The sequence below is a fragment of the Anopheles coustani genome, chromosome 3, assembly GCF_943734705.1.
Source record: "Anopheles coustani chromosome 3, idAnoCousDA_361_x.2, whole genome shotgun sequence".
Lineage (NCBI taxonomy): Eukaryota > Metazoa > Arthropoda > Insecta > Diptera > Culicidae > Anopheles > Anopheles coustani.
Window position 1 is genome coordinate 71,058,417 of NC_071288.1, and position 15,542 is coordinate 71,073,958.

Consider the following 15,542-nt stretch of genomic DNA (forward strand, 5'->3'; position numbering starts at 1 on the left):
TATTCCATTCCTATATGTCGGGTGCAACCATACACCAGTTTTGTCTTCAACCATTTATGTAACTTATCTTTAATCACCGTTACTCTCCAGATCAGTTACGGATTAAGATTTTCGGAATCATTTACCATTGAACACCGTTCTGAATTAGTTCGTCATATTTTTGTGTATTTATTAAACGGACTTTAGCGCAAATGCTACCATTGCAAGCCGACCAACACGACGGTCTCCCGTACCGGATGATATGGTTGGGCCAGTGGATTGTACAATGACATTGAGAAATTTAGAGAGGATTTTAACAGCGGTGTAACCTTGTTACTCATATTTTAACACGTGATCTATTCAATACCCAAACACCCAAGCAGCCCACGGAGAAGCAACAGAGGAAAAATAATAAGGAAGTAAAGAAAAATAGAGAAAAAAACATAATGGTCCAATGAGAATCATCTTGTGCTCGCAGTCAACCGAGGAGGGAAATTTGTCTCCTTGTGGGAATGCTTCCCCTGAAGGATAATTTTGGCTGAAGCGGGAAGCACGCGGGCGTGATTTACATCTTTATGATTTCATGCACCGCGGCGGCAACAGAACGTGCCGAAATACCAAACATATCGACCAGCACGGACGGTGGGCCCGAACGCGGCAGCTGCTCGACACCCAAGTGCTTCACGACAAAGTTCCTCTGGTCGGCCAGCGCCGAGAGAACGGCTTCACCCAATCCACCTTGTCTGTTTGAAGTGAGAAGTGATAAAAGAAAAGATGAAAACGCAATTATTAGAAACGTAACCCATTGCCATTGGACGCTGCTTTCCCACACATCCGACCAACGTACTTGTAATGATCTTCAACGACGACAACACGTCCACCGCACTGGGTTCCGTGCTTGACGATTCCTTCCTTGTCCAGCGGTTTGACGGTGAACGGATCAATGACGCGACAGTGGATGCCGCTCTTTTCCAGCTCGCCAGCAGCCTTTAGCGCTTCGTAGAGCGTAATACCGGCACCGATGAGTAGCACGGAGTCGTTTTCATTTTGCTTCACTACCTTGCAGCGACCAATCTGCCGGAAAAAGATTAGCATCGTATGGAAAGTTGTAATAAATAATTATAAAATCATCTAAGGCGAGTTATTTACCTCGAACTTTTCGTTATTCTCGTAGATAACAGCAGTATTGGGGCGCGAGGTACGAATGAAGCACACTCCGGGCGTGTTGGCAGCCATCTCAACTGCTCGCTCCGTGCTAACAGCGTCGGCCGGATAGAACACGGTGCTTCCCGGGATCGTACGGAACATAGCGATGTCCTCCAGACCCATCTGGCTCGGACCATCCTCACCGATGCTGACACCGCAGTGCGAGCCAACAAAGTTCACGTTCGTCTGCGAGATGGCACCCATGCGGATCTGATCAAAGGCGCGGGTGAAGAACGTCGCAAAGGTGGACACAAACGCCACGGTACGATCGCGACAGGCAGCACCGATCGCAACGCCGACAAGATTCTGCTCGGCGATGAAACACTCGATGAATCGCTCCGGGAACGCCTTGCGCAGTTTGTCCGAGTAGGTCGAGTTCTTCGTATCGCCATCCAGGGCGATCACACGGTCGTTGTTCATGGCGATCTTTGCCAGCGCGGTACCGTACGCGAGGCGCGTGGCGATCTCCTCGCCCTTCTGATAGGCAGGTGGAGTGGCCAGCTGGATGTTCTTGATGCTCACCTTCGGTGCGTTTTCCTTTTGCGGTGATGCAGGGGCCACTGTGATCGGACCCGAGTTGCGGATCAGTTTCTTCAGATGCTCGACGACTCCGGCAGCTGCGTCGCCCAGTGGTTTGCCGTGCCAGTTTTCGAGATCCTCGATATTGGGGAAGTGTTTGCCCTTGAACGTCTTAGCAATGATCGCCGTTGGGCGGTCGGTGGTACAGGATGCTTCAAAGAACGCCTTGCAGAGCTCCTCCACGTCGTGACCGTCGACAACGATCGCATTGAAGCCGAACGCATCCAGCCGCTTGCGGTACACCTCCATCTGATGCTGCAGCGAGGTCGGCTCCGACTGACCAAGCCGGTTCACATCAAAGATAACGCACAGATTGCTCAGTTTGTAGTAGCCGGCAAAGTGCAGCGATTCCCAGATCGAACCCTCGGCCGATTCGCCATCGCCTACCAGCACGTACGTCCGGTAGTCGGCTTGGTCAATGTTCTTGCCCACGTACGCCATACCGCATGCGACCGCTACACCCTGGCCGAGCGAGCCAGTACCGACGTCGATGAAGTTCAGTCTAGGCGTCGGGTGACCCTCGAGATCCGAGTCGATCTTGCGCAGATTCATCAGATCCTCCACGGGGAACAGGCCAGCTTCGGCCCAGGCCGCATACAGGATCGGCGCAGCGTGACCCTTCGACAAGATAAACCGATCCGACGAAGCATCGCGGGGAGCAGAGATTTTGTAACGCATCGTGTTGAAGAACAGCACCGACATGATTTCCGCGATCGAAGCACATGACGTCGGATGGCTGCGCGGGAGGGGAAAAGTTGAAAGAAAGGAAAGGAAAAATTGTAGAGTGATAAAAACCGCTCGTCCCTGATATAGTGTATCATCAAATAAAATTCGCCTCAAGTGTGTGTCAACCATCGTACCGTATCGCCGCACGTAACACAGTCGGCGGCGCGGTACCATCAGATCGGCCATTGCGTGTGCGACTGTGTTCGTGACGGGGACGCCAAGTCATCCTCTGCATCTTGGGCAAAAAAAAACCCAACTTCCTTCCCTACTGCCTGCTTCGATGGATGGTTATCAATTGTTTATATTTATTCGTCTTTAGAGATTTCATTATTGTTTTTTGCAACTTTATGACAACCTTGGGCTCCGGCGGACACGGAAGGTGGAAATCGTAGCATGGCGGAGTGGCTACCCTTGCGTCATGAACACAATTGCCGATCTATCGGCCGAGGACCCCCATCAGCTCCATGTTGAGGGCACCACACGTCGTCGTCGTCGTACCGCATGACTCGAATCCATTTGAACTTGCGATACGGTATACGTTTGACCTCTTTTTAACCTTCGAAAAATATATGTGCACACAAATCCATATGATGGACCGAGACCATGGATCGAGCCCTGCTTTTTTGTGGTGGTCGCGATCGCGTTTCGATCGTTCGATTTTTCAAATCAATGCTCGCACATGGTCGCGCATAGGATTAAGTAAAGTTTCAATGCAAACCATTTCATGGGCACGAAGCTCGCCAGAGAATAGACGTTCTAAAACGCCTGCATATTCCTTTCACCTGCCAACCCTGGCCGTACAAATTTCTAAGGACGAATGAAACACGAGGGCTTGAAATTTAAACTTAGAAATCTCCATCATATCGGACACCGACGTGGTGTCGTGCCTCCACAATACGCGCGAGAGAGATTGCTGATGCTGCTGGCCGCTTCTCTAGCGCGTCAGTCTCTGCCCCAATACAGACTCATGTCGTTTCGCTCTGTCCCCAAACCTCGCTTCCAGAGCGTCCCCAACGGAAGCCGGGAACTTGTTTTGTGCTTGTTTTACAGCAGGCGCGTTTTTTTTTTTTGCAATGAGCCGGCATTACGCCACCAGAAATAAACTGGCCAAATAGGAGGAATGCGAAAGCCGGTGAAAGGGCTCGTTCGTTTTACGTCTTTCGCGGCTCGCTCGCTGTTACACAGCGTTATTTGCGTTTGTCACCGCGCGGCTATCTTTCCAGTGCAATCTGGTGTGCACCACGTTCACCCTCGTGGTTCCCCACGATATGTGCCGCCACCTTTCGACTTACCCCGATTTCGAAGCCTGCGTTGCGTTAATCGAATCGATACGCAGCTTGTGGGCGATATCCTTCAGCTCCTGGATGGTCTTGGCTTCCGGTTTGTGGTAAGTCGGCATTTTGGTGCTTGTAAGATAAAGGTTACTGAATCAGAAAAGGCAACAAAATAGGCACACCAGATGGATCCACGCGCGTTGCAGGTCTTGTCACGATGACTTCTTAACCTCTACTGAACGACCGATTCCTTTTTGCCCTTCCAGTGGAGTGTGGATACAAATGTAAGGCGTCCGACTGGAGTCGAGTGGTTATGTTTGCCGATTCAATGCTTGACATTTACTAAACTACGTGAATCGATTTATCAAATGGGTCCCCAAAGCAATAGATGATGGGGAGTTTTACCATGAAATAGTTACGAACGCAATTGCGATCTGCGAATAATGCAAAGTAAAGAAATTAAAAATAAATCCGATTTTACTTCTAATTTCCTACTCGCCCCTATAAACGTGATCGACAAACTAGCCGGCTTTGAATCAACCTGTTTTGTAGCATGGTCCTTGGTCGGCACACGTAAACAATCTGATGACAGAACCGTATTTTGATCAAAGGAGGCAGTAGTGTAATTTGTGAACTATGGATATCACATCCCTCTTCAAAGCCTCTGTGAAAACGGTACGCCTAAAATTGCCACCGGACAGCATCCCACAGCAGGACAAGAATCGCATTCTAACGAAAAAGACACCCAAACTAGAAGTATGGAAAAAATCCACCCAACTGAAGCAGCAAATTACGATGCTGAGGGATTTTCTGTTGGAGAACCGTGCTGCTTATATGAAGCTGGCGGAGCATCTGAAAAATTCCGCACCCCCAATGACGAACGACGAGCGGGACGTGATCGATCAACAATCGGAGCACATTTTCAGTACCGCGAGCATGATGGTAGCCGAAATGAAGCATGAATGTGCTGAACTACCAGTCGGCAAGCAGACGAAGGAATGCTTGTACCAGGTCATTGAGAGCGTACTCGAGTACGCTTCTGCGATACGCAAGATTGCGCTAGAGCAAAAACAGTTCCGAATCAAGCGCCAGATCGAAACAATCCAGTACATCAAGCTGCAGCCCAAAATGAAAACGGAACTGTATACGAAACCGCTGGAGACGGCACCGGCGCTGGCGGACGGTACACCGTATCAGTCAAATCGCACCGAAAATTTAGACAATTCCCGAAATACGGATAAAAATGTCACCCAAACGATGGACGACATTCAAGAGGATAGTATGCATAACGAATATGAGAATGACGATCTTAGTCCGGAGGATATACAGATGTTCGAGTCGGAAAACGTTCAGCTTTACAATGAACTGAAGGGGCTGTCGGAGGAAGTGGACCAAATCCAGCGTAATGTGGCCGACATTGCACAACTCCAGGATGTGTTTTCTGAGAAGGTAATATCATTTCATCATTTCACGTAGTTTCAGGCCTTAAAACCTACTTGTTTTTCTTCCTACAGATATCAATTCAATCGCCTGATATCGATCGCATTGCTTCAACAGTCGTGGGGTCAACGGAAAACGTGAGGGACGCAAATGAGCAGATAAAACAGGCGATTCAGCGTAACGCTGGACTCCGAGTTTGGGTGCTGTTCTTTCTTATTGTGATGTCTTTTACCTTACTGTTCTTGGATTGGTATAATGAATAAATATGCTGCTTAAAGTTGCGCGGTTCAAGGGCTAAATGTGGCAAATATTGGAACATCGTATGTCGTTATTCATATGTGTACAATTTACGAAAATGAAAGAATTACTCGCGAAATACGTAGGGGGATTTGGTTTTTAATTTTATCTGATATACATTCAGTAAAAGAAAGGAAATAATAGTTTTTGAGATACTTTTAACGGGTTTCTTAAATATTCCTGTTGTGCAAGGTTGAGATAATCCGCCCTTCAGGTGCACTAACCTTGTTTTCATCCGGTTCAAATGTGGGGTAGTTTGACAATCAGTTTCGAATAATCTACCTGACCCGGGGTTTCATAGACCTTCACTTTTTATTAAACGTCAGGTGTCAAAAGTCGGAAAGTGCAAAAAATCTTCGATTACTTAACACACTTGTGTCCGTGCAAGTTTTGCTCATTTGCGAAGAACAATATCGAGTGAGTTTTCTGTAAAACAGTGCAGTTTTCTTACCTCCTCCGGGGCCGTTCTAAGGATATTACTTTTTCCGTACCACAGAGATGCTACGCTTTGCAGCTGGACGTGTGTTGGGCGGCCTCCGCAGCGCCGCTGGGCTGAAGAGCAGTCAATCGATGGTCGGAGCGACCATGGTTGTCCGTCACTCGCACAGCAATGAAACCGCCGAGGAGTTCGACAGCCGCTATGAGGCGTACTTCAACCGGCCTGAGATCGATGGCTGGGAGGCCCGCAAGGCCATGAACGACCTGCTCGGCATGGATCTGGTGCCGGAGCCCAAAATCATCGTTTCCGCCCTGAAGGCCTGCCGTCGCCTGAACGACTATGCGCTGGCTGTCCGCTTCCTGGAGGGAGTGAAGGACAAGTGCGGTGACAAGACCAACGAAATCTACCCCTATCTGCTGCAGGAAATTCGTCCCACCCTCACTGAACTGGGCATTTCTACCCCTGAGGAGATGGGCTACGATCAGCCGGAGTTGGCTTTGAAATCGGTGTACGATATGCACTAAATATCCTGCTGAAGTGAAGTGTTTTTCTTTCGGCGTAAGTCTGTGGTGCATGGCCTGCCGTCAACCCGGGCGGAAAGGTTTAGTTGTCAATAATAAATGAATACAAAGCCAGCTGTTACGTAATTGGATACAAATGCTGTTGGTTTTTTTATTGTTATTAACCACGATTTCAACTGCTATCGAAAGCGGTGAGATTTACTTAGACTTGCTATTGTTTTTCCATTCCGTTAGGATACTAGATGCTTGCTCCAAGGTGTCATCCCGCTTGAAAAAGCAGTAGCGCACAAAATCTTCACCAAGCGACATGTGTTCTTCGGCGTAGAACGCCGATGGCGGTATTCCCTGCAGCCCCACATTCTTCGTCATCCATTTTGTGAAACGATAGTCGCGACGCGGATCAGTTTCTCCCGACAGATCGACCTGGCCGGCAAGCTTCGACCAATCAGCGATCATGAAGTATCCACCCTGTGGAACCGTTGGATGCATGCCAATGTCCTCCAAAAATCTGGCCATATAATCTCGCTTCGTAATTAGTTCCTTGGAGATGCTATTGAAGTAGCACTCTGGGCTGGACAACTGGTTCAGTTCCTTTTCAAAACCAACCGCAATCGCTTCCTGGATGGGAGTGGCGCACGTGTACACACAGTTCTGGTGCACCATCTGCAAATTTCTCATCAAATTTTCCGGCCCATAAGCCCATCCGATCTTCCAGCCGGTGAGGGAAAAAGTTTTCCCGGCCGAACCGATCGTTATCGTGCGTTCCCACATATCCGGAAGCGTGCAGATGCGCACGTGCTCGTACGGTTCGTACACCATGTGTTCGTAGACTTCGTCCGCGACGCACAGGACATCCCATTTTTTGCACAAATCCGCCACCATCTGCAACTCCTGGCGGCTCATTACTTTTCCCAAGGGATTGTGCGGCGTGTTGATGATGATCATTTTCGTTTTCTCATTGAAAAGTTTCGCCAATTCCAGGGGATCCAGTTTCCAGTCTTCGGAGGATATTGTTCGACCGGTTACCATCTGCAAATAATGAAGAATGACACAACATTGCTGACACATAGCTAGGGAATTTTTAAAGACAAAGCATGCCTTACCGGAACCAGCGGAATAAATCGCGAAACACCGCCAGCGGCTTTGACCATCGGTTCGTAGCAATCGAAGAAAGGTTCAATAATAATTACTTCGTCCCCTTGGTCCACATGACCTTGAATCGTTGCGTACAGCGCCTCGTAAGCGCCAACTGTTACTAGAACCTCACTGAGGGGGTTGATCGTACGCCCCACCAAACCGGAATACATGCGACTCAGCGCCTGCACCAAACGAGGATGGCCGAATCCCCGGGTGTACTGGTTTGCCAACGGGTCCGGGCTGTTGGCGGCGGCCGCAAGCGCATCCAGTGCATACTTCGGAGCATGATAATCCGGGAATCCTTGCCCAAGGTTGAGCGGTTTGTATTGCAGTGCGAGCTGAATATACTCCACCCTATTGGGGGGATGGTTTGGGGATGTAAAATAGAATCACAGTTTGCCAAACCAACCTGTTGAGTGTGAATACTAAATAGGGAGCACTCGTCACTTACCATACGCTCTTCGTGGCACCCTGGTAGCGGGATGGAAGGTCAAATTTATTTGTTGACATCGTTCTAGCCGTTAATGTCCACCGAGTGTACTGCGAAGCAATGCGCCCCAGGAACGTACTACGATGACAGAGCATTCGGGGTTTATATGGCAAACGGAGAACAAAATACAATGTAAAAGAAACAACAAAAAAACCCTTAACAGGCCTAATCTTCCCACAACCAGACACGACAGACAACTATCGTCGCGATTATCAACATCGTCATCATTGCGGTGGACCCATTTGCGGTTTTCTTTTCTTTTTCATGCGTGATCTGCGTGTCTTATCTATCTTATTAAAAACAAAAGATATGATACACGTGAATATTTACCACTGCTCTAAAGTTTTTTATTCAGTTTTTTCCTTCATCCTGATTGGTCAGATGCTCTTCAAACGACTAATAATAAAAAGGTTACTTTTATTATTCATATCAAAATATCGATATCCATGCTTGCTCTTTTCTATCCAGCACTGTACGACCTGCCAATTTGATTGGCAACCAACAGTTTAGTTAATTCATAATATCTTCGAAGCAAGGCAGTTATTTTGAGTACTAAAAAATAAATTAACAGATAATTGAAACCATTTTGTAAATGCATCTTCATTTGGAGCTGAAATCAAAAGCTTTGATAATATTTTTTCCAACGACAAGGTAGAGGAATCGAAAGGATGAAGTATCAGACTCGGTGGCATGAACACTGGTGGCAGACCAGCGGTCAGACGAGAAGGCGTGAAAGAGTTAGTGATGGGGAAACTGAATCCCCACAGGGATTCGAATCTTTCGATTCAAATCCATTCTGAGATCCGGATCTTCGAATCCGAATCCCAATCTGTCATATCATACATGCTCTGCTCTGCTTTTTTAACCTAAATTGCCAACCAACCTGATTTACCTTTTCGCCCCCTCGGGAGAACATATTCTCACCTGTGGTTTTTATCAAAAACGAGAAACTATGCTAAAACCTACCTTCAACGCAGTTGCGCGTCTTGAAAAGACCTTTCATTTAAGGGGTCGATCGTGAAAATCGGTTGAAAGAATCAATAGTTATTAACGAATTGGCAATTTATAAGGGTATTATGGGACTAATTCGACTCAAATCATTGTGAGTCGATTCAAACAGTCGAAGATCCAGTAAAAATCGAATCAAATCGAGTCCCAAACCAATCAAATCTGATTCGAATCCCAATCGAATCAAATCTTTAGAATCTGTCAGATGTGATTCGAATCTTTAGAATCCGTCAAATGGGATTCGAATCTTTGGAATTCGTCTAGGGATCGAATCTTCGAATCTTCCGAATCCCGACTCTGCCAACACTAGAAAGAATAGAAAAACGGCAGAAACGTTCTAGCACGCAAGGTTCATAGCGGAAGTCCTGTGTAGTTCCGTGAAGAAGAAGCACGCAGTTTCGGAGAAAACATACCGCATTCGCAACGGTTTATGACAAAGAACGCAGAAATGTCTACAGAAACAGCGTAAGTAGCCGTGGAAAACGGTTTTCTGCGGTATGAACCTGCCCGATGTGGTGATTAATCAGACTGGGTCTGTGTGCCGTGCGTGTGTAATTCGGTCCCTTTTTTCGCCATCACTCTTCACACATCGTTCTCGTGTTCCCGGCGTCCATTTTTATCGATTGTACCTGCAATTACTCCGGTTCGCGCTGCACGATTCGTGGAAAGGAGTGACGAAAAGGGCGGAAATCATGTCGATGATAACCTCTTTCGTCGTTAGAGGCGTTTCGGTTAATGTTAGCCGATGCATCGCGCAAGGCAACTAATTTTACACCACCGACCTTTTGCCTCTTCCCAATAACCCCCCGCCTCTCTACCGTCGCCGGTATCCAGACAGATTTCTGGTTTGCATGTGACAAAAGATGTTAATTTCAAGTAGTTTTCGTTTTACCGGCTGTTTGTAACATTTTTCTTTTTCCATGAACCGTACAGTGTCCCACCATCTGCCGTCTGGGCTCAAAGGTACGATACCATCTTCCTGACGTTGAACATCGAGTGCAGTGAACCGAAATACGAGTGAGTAGCTATAGTAACAGCGTTTGTTCGAGAATGCGCCGCTTACGAAAATAGTAGTTCCCAGTTTCGTACGCCGGCCTTCCGCTTCGCGTTTTGCTGTACGCAATGATATACTGATTGTTCCCATCAATTCGATATGGTTTACTCTGTTTTCTAGATTCACCGAAAATACGATGGTCTTCAGCGGTGTCGGCATGCCGGAAGGTAAAAAGTACGAACTCAACATTGAGTTTTACAACAAAATCAACCCGGAGAAGGTGTTCGCGAAAAACATCAAACGTTGCATCGAGTTCGTGATCGCCAAAGCGGATCCCCAGGAGACGTACTGGCCGCGTCTGCTAAAGGAGAAAACAAAGCCCCACTGGTTGAAGGTAGATTTTAACCGATGGGAAGACGAAGGTTCTAACGATGAAGAAAGTAAGTAGTAACCATCACTGCAGTAGGCGTGCTTAGATTGTCGAAAGTAAAATAATGCTTGCCTTTGGGTTTCAGATGATAAAATGGACCTGATGGAAATGCTGAGCGCCAACCAGAACAGCGATAAACTGTCCTTTGACGATCTCGGCGAGGATCAGGAAGATTCAGACGACGAGAGCATTCCAGGCCTGACGGACTCCTAAGCGCGCACACTGGTGCCGGTTGCCGACCGCCCTAACGTAGCTGCTGATCGCGATGTTTGAAATCCGTGTTTATTTAAAATAAAGCCATGTATGCAGCGTCGTCATCGTCGTCGTCGTAATCAGTTAGTTTATATATGAGTGGATGGGATAACAGGCGGATCTTCCTCCACTTCTGGTACCCTCCCCGGGTAACGGATGGAAAGAGAGAAGCAAACAGTAAAAAGGATCAAAATGGCGCTTGTCTCTCTGGCGGCTGGGTGGCGGAGGTGGATCGCGAGGGTTCGAGTGACCATACAATAATACTATAGATTATCCTTAAAAACAGCCAGCGACAAAACTCAACATCAAACCAGTCAAAATACAACCAAATGGAGTTTTGGAATGAAAAGACAAAACGTACGCTTCAACAAAGAAAAGTTTAGAAAGGAAAGGAAAAATATCACAATCAAACTAATCAAAAATGGAAAAGAATATTATTCATCTTGTAAAAAGGGATGGGATAGCCTAACATCTTATTGCTTTTTAAATTTGGCGTTATTGCCACGGCGAGCACATGGCAGGTTTGTTTTGCAATAAATTACAAAATAAACACAGAGGATATTTGCAATTTTGATTATATATTTTACAAAATGTATTAAACACGTTGCAAACCAAACGGGTATTGTAAAGCCGACGTTTTTTTTTCTTCATTGATGAAGATAACGAAACACAATTTTTCTGTTGAAATGTGGGGAGTACTGAACCCAAAGCTGCAATATAGGCTTTTACATCAGAGAAATATTGAAGCTCTGGAGTATTTTCTTTTCCGCTTCGTCGATCTTTTCCAGGAAGGCGCGGAAATTTTCGTGTTGACTGAAGCCTTCGATAAATTTGGTTAGATATTCGGTTGTATCGCACTGGAAGATAGGATCGTTCATCAGTTCCGCCATCAGTTGGCGCTCATCTTCGTCCTCTTCTTCATCATCACCTGAAAAGAGCAGCATAAAGGACATTTCATTTTTTTTAGCATTGTGGAGTTTTTCAAAGAGACTAGAGTTTAAGCGGAAGTCATAATCAAACCTTCATCTAGATGAAGCAATGCTGCGATCGAAGAAATCTTGGCCCCATCTACGCTGGTGTCATCCGTTTCGTCATCGCTCGTGCTGTTACCTTCGTCCTCGCTGTCCTCCAAGTTCTTAGTCCGAGCATCCTTTGCTTCGCGCAGGTTGGCTAGCTCGTGCAGCAGTAGTTTGAAAATTTTTACCAACACTGGCGTATCGACCCATACGGTCGGTGTTTTCGCCGTGGCCGATCGGGTGCGGCGTCCGGGGGCATTTGGATTTGCACCGGCTGCCGGAATCTGCTGCTGCTCCTTGATCATGACCGTGTTCAGCCGATCGTCTTTCGTCGTGACACCGTGCTCGAATAGCTTGCAGAGTGCGAGCGTGGTTACCTTCCGCTCGTACTGCCCGTAGAATAGATGCTGCCGGCTGAGCCAGTTGGCCAGCACGAAGCACATTGCCGTTTCACCCGTTGGGCCCGGTACCGTGCTTAGGAAGTTCATCACCGCATCGAGTTGCAGCAGGATCAGATGGGCGAAAATGGTTACCAAGCTCATGATAACGTTCAGGCTTTCGACCAGCTGCATTTTGCTGATCACCGCTTTCAGCAACAGATCGACCGAGTCGCCCAGCAAACTGCCCACCTTCGTAATGATCGTAATAACGAGCCGTCCGATAAACGAAGCCGTTGACTCGGTGTTCATCGGATTGAGCAGCATTGTAGCCACCTGCAGGACGTAATTTAACCCCTCGCCATTCTTGTAGCGGCAGATCTGCTCCGGCGAGACGGCCAGAAACGAACGGAGGCATTCGCCCCCCGCCTGCATCACCGAGTGGTCTTCCGAGCGCAGAATGCAGTGGACGGCCGACGGGAAGGCGCTCTCGATCATCGCATCGCTGAGGGGAGCCTGCGAGTATTTGACGAGTGTTTGCAGCACATCCAGTGCAATGTCTGGCGCTAGCAGCGTTTGCTCCGCCGTACCCTGATCGCTGTTGAGTATCGCCACCAGCGTTGGAATGATACGATCCTGCAGAGGCAGCAAACAGAAGGGATTTTGCGACAGAATCTTCAACACATCTTGCACCATTTCCAACAGGAAGCGATCGTCGTGGTACTTCTGGAAGATGCTCATCGTTAGATCGATCACCTTCGGGCAGATGGTGGCCGTCACGTTGACGTCAAACTGGAATGGAAAGCGATAAGAAAAAGGACTTCTAGACATTATATTTTCAGAAACTTTTTCAAGAGCTGGGGTTCAGTCTCGATAAAACCAAAGGTAGAAAGGAAATCATGCAACTATTAAATCAGTTTTTAACATAGAATGCATTTAGTAGTAAGAAATGTTGACGAAATTGTGATTTTGAAGAAAATATGAACAACTTAATAATTTGTCGCAATTTATACGGTTTAAACCGAACATGGTAAGATGAGGACGTATGACGGTATTTTTGAAAATTTTAATAAAATGTGACAATTTAAATATTATTCACATTAAGAACGTGCTTACCGATATGATAGCACTCATGGCTTCCAGCAACAGACCTAGTACGGTATTTTGAGACTGCTGGAACAACGGGACCAGCCCATCGAAAAAGTGTTCCAGTTTCGACATAATCAACACGTGTCGCTCGTCGGTGTTCGCTTTGAGGTTAGTGCAGAAACCGAAAATGGCCCTGAATGGGAGAAAAGTGGTCGAAAGATGGTTACTGCCATGCCGTTTTGACCATTTATATTTTTTGCATCACACCTGGCGGCCATGATTCTCAGCGTGACCGGTTTGTCCAGCGCCAGACTGTCGATGGTCACATTAACGATCTGCTCCATGAACGGCTGCCGTAGTATATCACACTCGCAGAACCGGCTTAACAACCAGAGACACCGGCCAAGCAGATACGGTGAAGCCTGACTTTCCATGAGCATCTTGATCAGCGCCAAATACTGTCCCATATCGAACCCGTTGGGGTTTTCAACGATCAGATCCTTGAAAGACCCTACCGCCAACAGGGACGATTCGTGAATCTTCCACCAGTATGGGTTACCCGCATTACGATCCACATCCGCCACCGCACTGTGCTTGCCAAGTGCTTCCGTGAAGCAGGGCAGCAGCTGCTTCTCGTACTCCTGCCCCACTATCAGCAGCACATCGTGCGCCGTCGTGCGAATCGTAAACTCAACGCCCTGCTCGTCTTCGTCGTCGACGAACTTTTCCGGGTCTTCCAGCCACGATTGCGACTGCTCTTCCGTGATTTGCATGTACAGCACCGTTATGTACACCAGATCGGTGAGCACGTTCGTGATGGCTGCCTTGTACTTCTTCATCTCGATGATGGTGTGCACGAACTCGAAGATTTGCAGAATCATCTGCACGAAATCGTCCACCTCGTCGTCGTCCTGCTCGGTTCCGTTGAAAGGAGCCGTTTCGATTTCGTTCACCACCACTTTCACGTAAAAGTCTGCCAGCTGCGTGAGCAGTTGCCAGATGGTGGGAAGTATCGTACCAAGGTATGGCTGAACGAACTTGGACATATCGGACATCATGTACTTTAGCACTGGAAACGCAACAAATGGGATTCTTGTCGACAAGCTGATTTTAGATGAATAAAAAATAAAAACCTTACCTTTAATGATTTGCGTTTTCAGCTGAAAACTACTGTGCGCTCCATTCGGTGCAGTGAGGCCTTCGATGAGTCGTTGCATAAAGTTGGGCAAGACCGGATCGAGAATGGCGGACTTTTGCTGCCTCGTTTCAATCTGGTTGTTGATGGCACGCAGTAGCGCATACAGGATTTCTACTGCGTATTTTCGCGCCGTTACATTGTACACCGTGTCGGCGGTAAATATGCGATAAACCTCAGACAGTATCAACGGGGCAACGTCGGCAATCTGTTTGTCCAGCTCGAGCGTGAATTCGACCAACACCTTCATCGCACCGTCGATGGAGTTTTCCGTTCCACTCAAACATTTTACGATCACATCGAACAGCTCCTGCCAGTCTCCGGGCCAATCGTAGAGTGCAATATTGGCAATGCAGTAGGCTACGACCGAGCGTATCTGTTTGGCAACGATTAGGAACGGATGTTAGCTTGCACACTCAGCTTGTATGAATGTAAGTGTACGTTTACCTTGCTGTTTTGGTCATAAAGACCTTCGGGAAGGATCTGCTTTATTCGCCGCTTCGCATCATCGTTCACTAGAAGCACTGCGCTAGAGCTGCTCGGAACATTTCCCAGCGCGGCCAAATCTTCGCCCACATCGTCGCCTCCATCGGTCCAGCAATCGTCAACATACTGCTTCAGCATAACCGATGCCAGTTGCCGCAATCCAATGTGTATTTGCTGGTCGATGGTAAATTCAGCCAAATTCACTCCATACCCTGCGAAAAATTATAAACCATTTGATTGGTATTCTGTGGGCCACCCAGCATCGTTCGTTCGTGTATTTACATTCTGTAAATTTTAATTGCGCCAGCCGAGCTTCGGCGGACTTTCTCTGCTCCGAATCAGGGTTCAATATTTTCTGCAGCTCCTCAAACATGGCCTGTTTCACGGCGTCCGAATTTTGGGCCATTTTGAGAGACTTTCGTTCCTGCCTGCACCTAGAGTTGATAGAAAGGGTACCAGAACCACCGAACCTCGTGCAATTTTGCTACAATCAATCAAAACAAGTATTTCCCGGCTTTCCCGGCATGTCAACATTTGCCAAAAACAATCTTCTCGCTCAGGTGTAGTGTTGGCAGAATCGGGATTTGGAAGACCTGAAGACTCGATC

General features: G+C 47.5%; 6 protein-coding genes across 6 annotated transcripts; 3 read left to right on the top strand and 3 right to left on the bottom strand.

Moving 5' to 3' along the window:
• Positions 1-144: 144 nt before the first annotated feature.
• Positions 145-3,989, bottom strand: LOC131272274 (transketolase). The gene is made up of 4 exons (XM_058273948.1): positions 3,783-3,989; positions 1,129-2,500; positions 827-1,053; positions 145-722 (listed from the first exon to the last, which is right to left on the bottom strand). Exons 1-4 carry the CDS (start codon positions 3,887-3,889, stop codon positions 545-547), a joined length of 1,884 nt encoding a protein of 627 aa, XP_058129931.1. The 5' UTR covers positions 3,890-3,989; the 3' UTR covers positions 145-544.
• A 379-nt stretch (positions 3,990-4,368) lies between these two features.
• LOC131272278 (syntaxin-18) lies at positions 4,369-5,523 on the top strand. Its single transcript, XM_058273952.1, has 2 exons — positions 4,369-5,213; positions 5,279-5,523. Exons 1-2 carry the CDS (start codon positions 4,401-4,403, stop codon positions 5,465-5,467), a joined length of 1,002 nt encoding a protein of 333 aa, XP_058129935.1. The 5' UTR covers positions 4,369-4,400; the 3' UTR covers positions 5,468-5,523.
• Positions 5,524-5,826: 303 nt separating this feature from the next.
• Positions 5,827-6,592, top strand: LOC131272282 (cytochrome c oxidase subunit 5A, mitochondrial). The gene is made up of 2 exons (XM_058273955.1): positions 5,827-5,918; positions 5,998-6,592. The coding sequence occupies exon 2, from the start codon at positions 6,000-6,002 to the stop codon at positions 6,462-6,464; it is 465 nt and encodes a 154-aa protein (XP_058129938.1). The 5' UTR covers positions 5,827-5,918; positions 5,998-5,999; the 3' UTR covers positions 6,465-6,592.
• Positions 6,588-8,280, bottom strand: LOC131272276 (kynurenine aminotransferase). Its single transcript, XM_058273950.1, has 3 exons — positions 8,050-8,280; positions 7,565-7,952; positions 6,588-7,490 (listed from the first exon to the last, which is right to left on the bottom strand). Exons 1-3 carry the CDS (start codon positions 8,181-8,183, stop codon positions 6,660-6,662), a joined length of 1,353 nt encoding a protein of 450 aa, XP_058129933.1. The 5' UTR covers positions 8,184-8,280; the 3' UTR covers positions 6,588-6,659.
• Positions 8,281-9,418: 1,138 nt separating this feature from the next.
• On the top strand, positions 9,419-10,852 carry LOC131272281 (uncharacterized protein CG16817). Its single transcript, XM_058273954.1, has 4 exons — positions 9,419-9,561; positions 10,030-10,113; positions 10,271-10,530; positions 10,606-10,852. Exons 1-4 carry the CDS (start codon positions 9,527-9,529, stop codon positions 10,731-10,733), a joined length of 507 nt encoding a protein of 168 aa, XP_058129937.1. The 5' UTR covers positions 9,419-9,526; the 3' UTR covers positions 10,734-10,852.
• A 485-nt stretch (positions 10,853-11,337) lies between these two features.
• On the bottom strand, positions 11,338-15,387 carry LOC131272272 (importin-9). The gene is made up of 7 exons (XM_058273945.1): positions 15,218-15,387; positions 14,897-15,147; positions 14,393-14,825; positions 13,522-14,323; positions 13,282-13,447; positions 11,793-12,957; positions 11,338-11,700 (listed from the first exon to the last, which is right to left on the bottom strand). The coding sequence occupies exons 1-7, from the start codon at positions 15,339-15,341 to the stop codon at positions 11,498-11,500; spliced, it is 3,144 nt and encodes a 1,047-aa protein (XP_058129928.1). The 5' UTR covers positions 15,342-15,387; the 3' UTR covers positions 11,338-11,497.
• Positions 15,388-15,542: the final 155 nt, after the last annotated feature.